Below are 12,621 nucleotides of genomic sequence, written 5' to 3' on the forward strand. Positions count from 1 at the left end.
TTTAGAAAAAGATATTTGAAGGGACGTAGATAAGACTGAAACAAGACGTGAGCGAGAGAAGGGTTCAGCAACAAGGTACGGTGGGTCACTCTGGGCTCTTCACAATGAGCACGGACGAACGGAGCTGAACTGGTCTTCAAGTACTTTGAATGGAACATAGCCCCGAGTCTTTCGAATGCCGAGAGCCATGAATAACATATGCGTAAGGTTTTACTCAGATCGTAATCCTGACAATGAAAAGGCATGAAATTAACAGGCAATTCTTGAGTGATTAAATGCTTTAGGAAGAGCTGGAGGGGAATGGGATTGAAGCTTCCAAGAACTGCTCTCTAGAGCGTAGTGGTTCCTGGGTTGATTGAGTCATCCACAGAACACAACAGCAGCAGCAATGACTTGCTATACAGTCCCCATCACATAGACTAGCGCCTCGGAGTGCTTCAAAGTAGCGGGGATCGGACTCCTAGCAAGGGAGAAGGGGAGGGGACTATAGGAGCGGGCGAAGGGGGCTTTCAGGTGGTATTTGGGACGAGGCAATGGGATAGACGCAGGGAGTTCCAGAGGGCGGGCGGGGGGGGGTGCAGTGACTGAAAGCATGACCACCGAGGTCAGGCCAGGTCAGGTTGGGTTTTACATCTCTTGATTTAGCCGTTTGTGAGTGTAAAAACAGCTGGTGCAGGAATCCTGATATTTCCGTGCCTTGCCCTTGCCCTTGCCCTGCCCTTGCCCTTCCCTTGCCCTTGCCCTTGCCAACTGTGCAACTCCAAAGCTGCTCGTCCCAGTCACCTCAGCGGCTAATCCAGGTAACTACAGTTCTGTCTCCCTCAGGTCCGAGTACACACACCCAAACCCTCAGGCTCCCCCAGGGTCTGACCTCCATCCTGTCACTGTTACTGTCGCTGCAGAACTAGAAGGAAACTTCCGGCAGCTGCTGGTTCCTGGCTTCACTTCCTGTTGCTTTCTTAAGCAGATCAAGGTTTCCTCTTCTCTCCGTCCACTGGTCACATGTGAATAGTCGGCTATGTTACTTTGCGTGGAACAGATACGTTGGTTTCCAGCACCTCGTTCCCCCAATTTCTCTGCTCGTCGGTCTCTTTCACAGTCTCACTGCCTCCGCTCCTCTCGCTCCATTACTATCCAACCCTCCCAACACCTTGCTTTCCTTGCTCAATGTTGGACTCCTGTAGCTCAGGTTAGAGCGCTCGCCTGGGTTTGATTCCCGGGCAGAGCAGAACCTTAGGCAAGCTTCCCTACTCCACACGCCTCTGTTTACCTGGCAGTAAGTAGGAACCCGGTTGTTAGTCGCTTGGCGACTAATCCCTTCAAAACATAATACTAATAATTTGGTCAATCAATCCACGACTGTTTGTGGGTCGCTGCTGTGTGCAATTGGCTGCAGCATTTCGCTCACAAAATATATAGTCAATTCACTTTACAGTATATTTTGTGAAGCACTTTGAGGCTTTTAAAAGACACGATAAGGCGCTATATCAAATGCAAGGATTGTTATAACATTCCCATTTCTCCCCACATCCCTTAACGTTCCAGAATGCAAAATTTATCCCACACCAGATTACCACCTACATAGTAGCGAGACTCCGCGTAAGCCCCTCTCTTACACTCACGACAAGAGCAATAAACTACTCGCATTTACACAACAGACTTCACACAGGATAGCGCTTCAGAGAGCATCTCAGTGGCCTATACGTGCAGTTTGATAGATTACTTCACCGGGGTTATATATATTTTCGATCATTAGCAGGCCCAAAAGCTACGCAAGCTGCCTGCAGATTACATTTTTTAAAGACACAACCACCCACCCACACACGCCTACACACACACAAACACATACAAATTGCCTTGTCAAATTCAACAGATAACAGATAATAATAATTCTTGTATTTGACATAGAACCTTATCGCGTCTTTCGAGACTTCTCAAAGCGCTGCACTGAATATACTATAAAGTGCAGTGACTGTATATTTTGTGGGCGAAACGTGGCAGCCAAAAGCGCACAGCAGTGTCCCACAAACAGTAATACACTTCCTCCAGCTCCTCCTTGGCTGAATTTCTCAAACAGTGAGTAAAAAAAAAAAAACCTGCAGCTACTCTTTAATAAATAAAAAGATGTGAAAAAAAAACCTCATAACCTCTCTGTGACACGTTTCAAAGGAAGTCAGAAACCCGGCCCATTCTAGGGCACCAATTACAAGTGTGGAGTCACATTTAGGTTCTTAACAAACATGTGGTTGTTTTTGCTGAAAAGCCCCAGGGATTTTACTGCCTGAGATATATTTGTCAAAGGAGCCAGATTGTGGCTTTCGTCCGTCACCTGGCCCATCAGTCTAACTCTGCACGCTCTGCGCTGCACTTGGACCAGAATAAACTGTTTGAACGGTTTACCCTCCTTGCCTCACTTGCTGAAATCAGGCTGACGATATAATAATAATAATCCTTGCATTTGATATAGCGCTTTTCACGTCGGGAGGACGTCCCAAAGCGCTTCACAGAACACACTGTAAAGTGAATTGACTATATATTTGTGGGCGAACGCGGCAGCCAATTGCGCACAGCAATGTCCCACAAACAGTCGTAGATTGAAAATGACCAATTTTTATTATTGTTTTTGGTTTTGGAGGATTATTATTAGGTGTGTGGAGTAAGGAAACTTGTCCAAGGTTTCGCCCTCTGCCTGGAATTGAACTCAGGTGTCTCGCTTGCAAAGCGAGTGCTCTAACCACTGAGCTACAGGACTCCACTATATCAGAAATGACCAGGGATTTCAATAATAATAATAATAATCCTGGCATTTGATACAGTGCCTTATCACGTCTTCGAGCCGTCTCAAAACGCTTCACAGGATATACTGTAAGGTGGATTGGCTGCGTATTCTGTGGGCGAAACTGGGCAGCCAATTACGCACGGGAGCGTCCCACAAACAGTCGTTTAAAATAAAATACACCACGAGGTGCCAATCCCTGGCCGGGTCAGAGCTGAGCTGAACTGAGCGAAGATGATCTCAGCCAAGGTGGCATTGGGGCAAAACTACAAAAACAGTCACTACACTTGACGGTAATTGCCTGTGAAACCCTTTGAGATGGTTCAACGTGATAACGGCTGTCCTTTGTTTCCGAAGATGGCGTTCACACAATGTGAGCACTCGGGTGGGTGAATTTGTTCACAGTGGGAACAACAAGAACAATTTGCATTTATATAGCGCCCCTCACGCAGGGTAGAGTCCCAGAGCGCTTGACAGTGGCGGAGACTGACAACGCCAGAGGAGAGGGAGAGATGACCGTAAGCACTATCGAAAAGGAATTCTCCAGGTAGGATTTGAAGGTGGGGAGGGAGGAGGCAAGGTGGAGGGATTGAGGGAGAGAGTTCCAGAGTTTCGGGGAGTAGTGGCTTGAAATCGATGGATGTGGGGGAGCAAGGAAAGCTGGGGATCGAACCTGACTCTAAGTTGGCACAGGTTCAGAGAGTCTGAGGGAGAGCCCGGGGAGGTTGAGAAGTTCAGGCCAGAAGGAGAGAAGACGTTGATGTGAGCCAAAGAGTATGGCTTCCGTCTTGACAACATTCAGCTGCAGGAAATTTGCGCTTATCCAAGCCTTGATGTCCGTCAAACAACAACAACAACAACAAGATTCCATTTATAGAGCGCCTTTCACGTCAGGAGGACGTCCCAAGGCGCTGCACAGTTGGGTCAAGCTGACAGGACATCAGTGGACTGGGCGTCGCAGCTGGAAGAGTAGATTTGAGTGTCATCCCGGCATATGTGGAAGTTAACCTCATGTCTGCGGATGAGAAAAAGAAGGAGGCCAAGGATGGAGCTTTGGGGTACCTCGCGGGGACGGAAGGAAATACACAGTGACCACACTCTTCGGTTGCAAACAGGAGCTTAATCCTGGATTAATCTGGTGTCAAGGAATTGCTGAGACCTCACAACTTGCTAACTGCACTGGCAGAAACCAATCCCCCAGAAAGTGATCTGCCAATCAACTAATAACTGGGTTCCTATTTACTGCGAGGTAAACAGAGGCGTGCGGAGTAAGGAAACTTGTCCAACGTTCCGCCCTGCCAAGGAATCGAACCTGGGCCCTCGAATGCTCTAACCACTAAGCTACAGGACTCCTGGTTCAATAATAACGTTCTCTGTTCAATATTCGGCACTGGTGTTCCAAAGCTCTTTACTGATTATTGAGTATGTTATGTGATAATATGTGGTTTCTACATTAGCTGCTATAAGAACATCGACATCAGTGTAACCACAGCCTCAGCTTCCAGCACACAAATTCATAGATTCATAGAATGTTACGGCACAGAAGGAGGCCATTCGGCCCATCGAGTCTGTGCGGCTCTTTGACAGAGCGTCACTCTCACTAACTCCAATCACTAGCTTTCTCCCCATAACTCTGCAAACCCGTCTTCCCCAGGAATTAATGGAACAACACATCCACTGTAACAGTGACTAACAACTGTCATTCCCAATAAAGCAGCTACCCTCAGCCTAAAACGTCCCTATAAACCTGAGGCTTTTCATTAGAATATCTCACAGCTTCTCCGAGACCTCAGTCAGCAACACCACCACCACCACCACATGACATTTACACAGCGTCCTTCATGTCGGGAGGACGTCCCAAGGCACTGGACAGTCAAGGATTTGGACCCGAGCTGGTGTTTGGGATCAGGATGGATGGAGAGCAGGGAGGGTACGTAGGAAGATAACCAAAGGAATGGTTGTGAAGGAAAGTCTTGAGATGGGCCTTGAGCAGCGAGCGGGCAGTGACCGGCGCGAGGATCAAAGTCGACGAAAGGTCAGGGCGAGGTGGGTCTTTCTGGCACCTAAGCCATGATCACCATCCCCTCTCTGCCCCTACCCCCCCTCTGTGCCCATTTTGGCTGCCGCCCCAACCCGAGCTGCTCCTCCTGAAAATGTTCCTGCTCCCACCCCCACACTCCATTACTCTCACTCTTTCATCATGGCTCCAGGCGTTGGTTGTCCCGCTCCAACTGTTCCATCGCTCACTCTCTCCATACCAACCAACATCCATTCCCCATCTCTCATCATGCCCTCTCCAATTCTCCCCCTTCCTCAAACTCAATGGTCATTTTTCCCCTATGACTACAAATCCTCCCGATACCACTCTCTCCTCCATCCCACCCCCCACCCCCATCAGCAAACCTATTGGCATCTCCCTCCAAAATGTCTGCTCCTTCTCCAATAAAGCCCTTACTATCCATGACCTCATCCTGGATGAGCACATCGATATTCTAGGGCTTACAGAAACTTGGCTCCCCCCCCCCCCCCCCCCCCCCCAGTGACCCCGTCCCCCTCGTTGAAGCCCCCCCCCTCTCCTGGCTACACCTTTCACCACAACCCCTGCCACAACCAACATGGTGGCCTTCATTTCCCAAGCTTCCCTTTGTCTATGCCCCTGTTCCTGTTCCTCTGGCTGTTTCTCCTCCTTTGAGCACCTCACCCTCTACCATTCCTCCTCTCTCTCCCTCAAAATTCTGCTAGTTTACTGCCCCCACCCCCACACAAAGCCCCTGGCTCCTTCCTCGCTGATATCTCCTCTCTCTTCTCATCCCTGTCCATCTGCACTGAACAGCTGCTCATAATGGGTTAATAATGATGGTTAATAATGGAGTGATTTCAACCTCCACCTAAACTCCCCTTGCAACACCTCCTTGGATTTCACTGCCCTCCTCTCCTCCCTAAACCTCACCCTTCACATCAACTTGCCGACCCACAATCATGGTCACCCCCTCAACCTTGTCATCACACATGTCCTTGACATTTCCGACCTGGCCATCAGGGACAAGGCCATCTCGGACTACTTTCTCATCTCCCTGTCCTCCCGCATCCCCCTCCCCTCCTCCAAACCCTCCCACCATATTTTTCCACCCCTGGAAAAAGCTTCCCCCTGAGTCCATCACAAATGCCATCTCTTGCTTGGACTTCTTCTCCCTCTGGCCCTCTGCTCACAGCAATCCTGATGTAGCCATCTAGCTGCTGAATGACCATCTCTTCACAACCTTCAATTCCCTGGCTCACCTGAAATCCAGGGCTGTTTCTAAACCCACCATGTTTTACACCATCTCATCACCTCCTCCTCCGTGCAGCCTGTCAAGCCCCCTTTATCCTTACATCAAACGCCAAGTGCAAAGAGGTCCTAGACTTCTTTGCCATAAAGATTTAAAATACCCCCTTGGCTCCTCCAGCCCCATGTCCCCTTCCACCACACCCATACCATCCACACCTTCTCCCTGCACCACGGCTCCTGTCACTCCCCCATCCTTACACTCCTTTGACCCCATTTCTCCCTCCTCCCTCTCAACCACAACCACCCGCATGAAGGTCACCACCTGCTGCCTCGACCCCCTCCCCACCCAGCTGCTGGTCACTCAACTCCCTCTCCGTTACCCCGTGCCTGGCCAAGATGGTCAACCAGTCTCTCTCCTCAGGCTCTGTTCCACTCTGAAAACCCTGAAAACCGCTGTTATCACCCCACTCCTCAAAAAATCCACCTCCACCTCCGCCACATTGCCCGTCTCTGACCATACCTTACTCAAAATGCAGCCGAAACCCTCGTGCGTGTGTTTGTCACCTCCCGCTTGGATTACTCCAACACACTCCTCGCCGGTCTCCCCCGCTCCACCATCCAAAAGATCCACTCATTCAGAACTCTGCCGCCCACTGACCCCGACCAAACTCCGTGCCCACATCTCCCCAGTTCTGGCCCAGGCTCCACTGGCTCCCCATCACCGAACAGATCGACTTCAAGATCCTCACTCTCGCGTTCAAATCCCTTCGCTCTCTGGCACCTCTCGACCTCTCCGACCTCCTCACTCCCCAATCCACCACCGGTGCCTCCGCTCGACTTGCACTGTCCTCCTGCTCGTCTCTTGTACCCTCCGCCCCACCATCGGAGGTTGCGCTTTCAGCACCGAAACTCTGGAACACTCTCCCTCAACCCCTCCGCCTCGCCCCCTCTCTCAAGTCCCGCCTGAAAACCTTCCTTTACAACCGTGCTTACGGTCACCTCCCCCCAGACCTCGCCCGAGCTGACCTGTGCCCCAAGCTGAGTGTAAATGAACGAGAGACTGTAACTCACTGGGTTGCTCTTAAGCTTCGTAAATCCCGATCAGCGAGTGCAGAGACAGAGACCAGGGAGATCCCCTCAAAGGCCGTCTGCCTGGGGAGCACTGCAATCAGCTGCCGCTTGGTTTGTGGCCTGTACGCAGACTGAGACTTCCTGCGATCAATCCCTCTTGTTTGTCTTTCAGTCTACGTTTTTTTTTAAATTAATCAATAAAGCGGCCATCAACGGCCGACCTGATCAATTCTAGGTTACAAACAGATTATAAATAACATTGCGTGTATGGAGTGGGCATGAGGTGATGCAGACCGTCTCCCTCTCTCTAATACAGCCCAGTAATTAATCCAACTCAGATGGAGCTTAGCGCACTCGCCTCGCAAGCACCCGGGTTTGATTGTGGTGCAGAGTGAAACCTTAAGCTGGTTTCCACATGTCTCTGTTTACCTAGCGGTAAGTAGGAACCCGACAACTGGCGGATCGCTTTCCGGGGGCAATAAACCCTCGAAAAAGAAAAAAAAAAAAGTGCGGTCACTCAATCCGCGACTGTTTTTGGGACACTGCTCTGCGCAATTGGCTGCCGCGTTTCGCCCACAAACGACACAGTCAAATTGCGTTTCGACATTATGTTCTGTGAAGCGCTTTGAGACATCGCAACAATGTGAGAAGACGTTAAATTACACGCAAAGATTATTATTGCAGATTGGAAACTCACCATGTGAGAAATCGTGGGCCTGAATGCTGTCTGATTGTCTGTGGTGCCGGCTGAGGATGTGTGGCGTGGCGAGGTCACCACACGCTCTGCCTCCACCCTCAAACGCCTCTCGTTAAAACTGCCAACAAAACACACAAACACAATTTTTTGCCAAAAAAACAGGACTGAGAAAGTCTCTTCGTTTCATTCTGATCAGCAGTGTGACTTGTGTCCTTGTGCTGAGCAGGCAGCAGAGGGCAGGCAGGGACTTGCAATGCTCGTCACCGACTCTCGTGCAGTTTGCTCTTAGTCACGACCCACATTAAACTTCCTCCCAGGATCGCCCACCCACATACCCACCCGCCCGCACCACCTCCACACACACACCCCCCCACACACACACACAGCGCATCGTTAAAAGTTATTCAGTCAACGTGTCTGCGCTGGTGCTGCCTCCCTTGCCTGAGAATCATTTACTCTCCGTTTCCTTCCACTTTCCCCATTCGCTTTAATATTATTTATTCCTCCAGTGTGTGGATACTGGATAACTAAGGAAATTGGGATTAAAGTAAAACAGAAAAAGGAGGCTTGTGGTAAATGTCAGGTCCAAAATGCAGAAGATAATCAAATAGAACATAGAAAGTACAGTGGAGAACTGAGAAATGAAATAAAAGGAGCAAAGAGATTGTATGAGAAGAGATTAGCTGCTAACATAAAAGGGAAGCCTAAGGTATTTTATAAGCATATAAAGAATAAAAGGTTAGTCAAAGGTAGGGTGGGTCCAATTAGGGACCAAAGAGGAAGTCTTCTTGTGGAGGCCGACGTACTGAATGAGGACTTTGTATCTGTCTTCACAAAAAAGGATGCAGCCAATGCCACAATATCGTAGAGGAGAGTAGAGAAATTGGATAAGATAAGAATAAATCGAGAGGAAGTACTAAAAAGGTTGTCGGTGCTCAAGGTAGATAAGTCACCCGGTCCGGACGGGATGCATCCTAGGTTATTGAGGGAAGTAAGGGTGGAAATAATGGAGGCTGTGGCCACAATCTTTCAATCCTCATTGGATACCGGGGTGATGCCAGAGGACTGGAGAGTTGCAAATGTTACTCTCCTGTACAAAAAGGGGCAGAAGGATAAACCTGAGAACTACAGGCCGGTCAGCCTAACGTCAGTAGTGGGGAAACTTCTGGAGACTATAATCCGGGACAAAATAAATTTTCTCTTAGAAAAATATGGGTTAATAAAGGACACGGATTTGTTAAAGGCAAATCATGCCAAACAAAGCTGATAAGAGTATTTTAATGAAGTAACGGTGAGGGAGGATGAAGGTAGTGCAGTTAATGTAGTTGATGCGGTTGATCAGGGCTATGGGGAGAGAGCGGGGGAGTGGGGTTGATCGGGGCTATGGGGAGAGAGCGGGGGAGTGGGGTTGATCGGGGCTATGGGGAGAGCGCAGGGGGCGGTGGGGTTGATCGGGCTATGGGGAGAGCGCGGGGGGGGTGGGGTTGATCGGGGCTATGGGAGAGAGCGGGGGAGTGGGGTTGATCGGGGCTATGGGGAGAGAGCGGGGGGGTGGGGTTGATCAGGGCTATGGGGAGAGAGCGGGGGGAGTGGGGTTGATCGGGGCTATGGGGAGAGAGCGGGGGAGTGGGGTTGATCAGGGCTATGGGGAGAGAGCGGGGGAGTGTTGATCAGGGCTATGGGGAGAGAGCGGGGGGAGTGGGGTTGATTTGGAAGCTCTTCTCAAAGAGCCGCACAGACACGATGGGCCGAATGGCCGCCTTCCGCGCTGTGTAATTCTACGATTCTATGATGTGTCGGTTTCTGGGGATAATGATCATTGTTATTAAATAATAATAGTGACCCAATGGTCAACTTTAATGACATCATGAGGTTGAATTGGGGGCAAAAAGGCCAGAGTCCCCCTCCCCCCCACCACTCCCCCCCCACCACACTCCCCACTACCCCCCCGATGGGGATTGCCAGACCACCAAGGTGTGCGCAGGTAAGTGGGAACATTGGCTGCTGCAGTCACACCAGAAAACCAAAAGGTCTATGATGTCTGCTTCAGTGTTGCCGCAGAGCTCTCGCTTCTAACCCACCTCACTGACGTGTTCAACAAAATGGGACAGGACGCTGCGCTCTCAGTCTAGGCTGACTCTTTCAGGATAGTTCTGGAGGGAAGCACCGGATTGTCAGAGGTCCCTTTAAGAGCAATGGCCAATTTGAGAAGAAACAATGAAATAGAAGCAGGAAGTATGAAAGGGACGCTGGGAAGGGACGCGAGTGTGTCTTGGTTATGGTTGGAATGTTGTGAGTTAATAATAAAGTAACTACCTGGCACACTTGTGCTTTCGATTGAGAATTATTACACTGACTTCCTGCAGATGGTCAGGTTTGCGTCCGTCTGTTCACGGATGCTAAAGATCCCACGGCCCTATTCGAAAAGAGAAGAGAATTTCTCCTATTGTCCTGGCCAACAGATACATTGGTCATTCACTTCATGGCTGTTTGCAAGACCATTGCTGTGTGTAAATTGGTTGAACTGAAGGGAACTTTAATGTCTTGACGTCCTGTCAACAGATGCCCTTGAGGTCAAACCTGAAGAAAGTTTAGGAAATCACGCTGATAGAAAGCCAGCTGACTCTCTTCAATCCATTCCACTCAGTGACAACACAGCCATCGCTTCAACAGAGCCAGAAAATGAGGACAAAACGAATCCGCAGCAGCCCATCAAAAGGTCTCAGCGGCTACAGATCAAACGTGAGAGGCAACACAAGTCTTCGGAGAAGAAAGTGCAGCAGATTGGCTCGAAACGTCAACCCAAAGTGAGCAGAGAGGCGAGCACTGAGAAACCGCAGTGTCCAACCAAATCTCTCTCCAAACAGGACAATGCAGATAGACTGGTTTCGGGTCAGATACAAGATGGCAAGCTCACAAGATTGAAGAGCAACAGTCAACGTGGAGTTGGCAAAAGGACCTTGCGGACATCGGCATCTAACAACCTCCGCGGGTCTTCATCAGTGAAACGAGCCCGGATGATCCACACTGGGCTGGGATCTCCCAATGACAGCAAGCAGGGGCTGAAGCAGGACCGGAGGCCATGCAAACCATCTGGAGACCATCAGGACGAGGCTAAAGAGAGAGCAACATGTCACACGCAAAGTGAGGAGCCGAAGTCTTGCGAAAATCAAGGAGTAGAAGAGAAAGCAAATGGAGAGCTGGCAAAACCTGTTATGGAAGAGGTGGTTACATCTGCGGAGAATGGACAGCCCGCTCAAGCTAAGAGCAAAGCCACACCCAACGGCAGCTCTGCTGGAAGTAAGAGGTTCTGCAGGCGGAACAGCTCCCAGATTGACCCAAGGGAGAGGAGGTACCGGTGTGACAGCTGTGGGAAAGGCTTCATCCAACTGTGTCACCTGAAGAAGCACCAATTCATCCACACCGGCCACAAGCCATTCCTGTGCAACGAGTGTGGCAAGACCTATAGCTCTGAGGAGAGCTTTAAAGGTAAGGCTGTTGGTTGGCTGGACGTTAGAGATTATAACTAGCTTCGGATGAGATTTTAAACCGTTTAGACCTCTGAGACAGTAGGTTGTGGGTTGATAATAATCCCTCAAGAAAAAAATATAATAATACTAATAACTTGGTCACTCAATCCACAACGGTTTGTGGGATGCTGCTGTGCGCAATTGAGACGTCTAGAAGACGTGAAAAAGCGCTATATCAAATGCAAGGATTATTATTATGTCGGGACTTGGAATCACATAGTCTAAGCTGACGATCCAGTGCAGTGCTGTATTGTCGGAAGTACTGTCCTTCGGATCACAATTGTCTGCTGTATTTTGCCCACAAAATATACAGTCAATTCACTTTACAGTATATTCTTTGAAGTGCTTTGAGACATCTCGGAAGACGTAATAAGGTACGATATCTAATGCAAGGATTATTATTATTCGGAAAAGGGGAAGTCAGTTTTGTCTAATATATAGTTTAATGTCTCATCTGAAGGACGGCACTTCCACAGTACTTGGGTAGGGAGTCAGCCTAGATTGTGAGCTAAATGCCCGTCAAAATACTGTCAATTCACTTGACAGCGTATTCTGTGAAGCGCTTTGAAATGTCTCAAAGGCGTGATAAGGCGCTGTATCAAATGCAGGGATTATTATTATTCATTACAATCTTCTGACCTGGAGCTGACTGAGCCGGACACTGGATCGCACAGGTGATGTTCGATGCTGGTTCGATGCTCTCCACTCCGATCCTTCTCATCTTTAATATTTGTTTCTTGTCAAAAGCTAACGCACTGCCCTTTTAAACACATTACGTTGTTAGCTTAGATACCCAATCCAACAGATAAAATTGGTCATTCACTTCACGGCTGTTTTAAGATGTTGCTGAGCGCAAATTGGCTGCCGTGTTCGTTCACAAAATACACAATCACTGCACTTCACAGCGATTCCCTGTGAAGCGCTTTAAGATATTACAGACGTAGTAGAAACATAGGAACAGGAGTAGGCCATTCAACCCCTGTGAAGGGCTTTTGATGTTAAAAAGGCGCAGTGGCGGGAAGCTGGTTGTTGTTGACCGTGTGATGGGAATGTAACCACGAGCGGTGCTCTCTGTGCCACAGCCCACCAGATGCTGCACCGTGGCGAGCGGCCCTTCAAGTGCCAACAGTGTGACAAGGCCTATGCCATGAAGCGGGACCTGCGGGAGCACGAGCGAGTGCACTCGGGGCAGCGGCCGTTCGTGTGCGGAGAGTGCGGCAAGTCATTCGCCCGCCCGCCCTCGCTCCGCGTCCACCGCAAGCTGCACCGGCTCAAGGCG

General features: G+C 49.6%; 2 protein-coding genes across 3 annotated transcripts in view; one reads left to right on the plus strand and one right to left on the minus strand.

Annotated features, from left to right (window-relative positions):
• prdm11 (PR domain containing 11) overlaps nt 1-8,174 on the minus strand; it is a 32,328-nt gene extending 24,154 nt beyond the window's left edge. For both annotated transcript variants that reach the window (XM_007904837.2, XM_042341306.1), the window contains exon 1: nt 7,813-8,174. The gene's annotated coding sequence lies outside the window, so the exon portion shown is untranslated. The remainder of the gene's footprint in view (nt 1-7,812) is intronic.
• Nucleotides 8,175-9,766: 1,592 nt separating this feature from the next.
• The window catches only part of znf408 (zinc finger protein 408), a 5,814-nt gene continuing 2,959 nt past the window's right edge, over nt 9,767-12,621 (plus strand). The window contains exons 1-3 of the mRNA XM_042341553.1: nt 9,767-9,796; nt 10,375-11,301; nt 12,425-12,618. Coding sequence (XP_042197487.1) covers nt 10,830-11,301; nt 12,425-12,618 — 666 coding nt within the window. The 5' untranslated portion in view covers nt 9,767-9,796; nt 10,375-10,829. The remainder of the gene's footprint in view (nt 9,797-10,374; nt 11,302-12,424; nt 12,619-12,621) is intronic.

Source organism: Callorhinchus milii, unplaced genomic scaffold (assembly GCF_018977255.1).
Source record: "Callorhinchus milii isolate IMCB2004 unplaced genomic scaffold, IMCB_Cmil_1.0 Scaffold17, whole genome shotgun sequence".
Lineage (NCBI taxonomy): Eukaryota > Metazoa > Chordata > Chondrichthyes > Chimaeriformes > Callorhinchidae > Callorhinchus > Callorhinchus milii.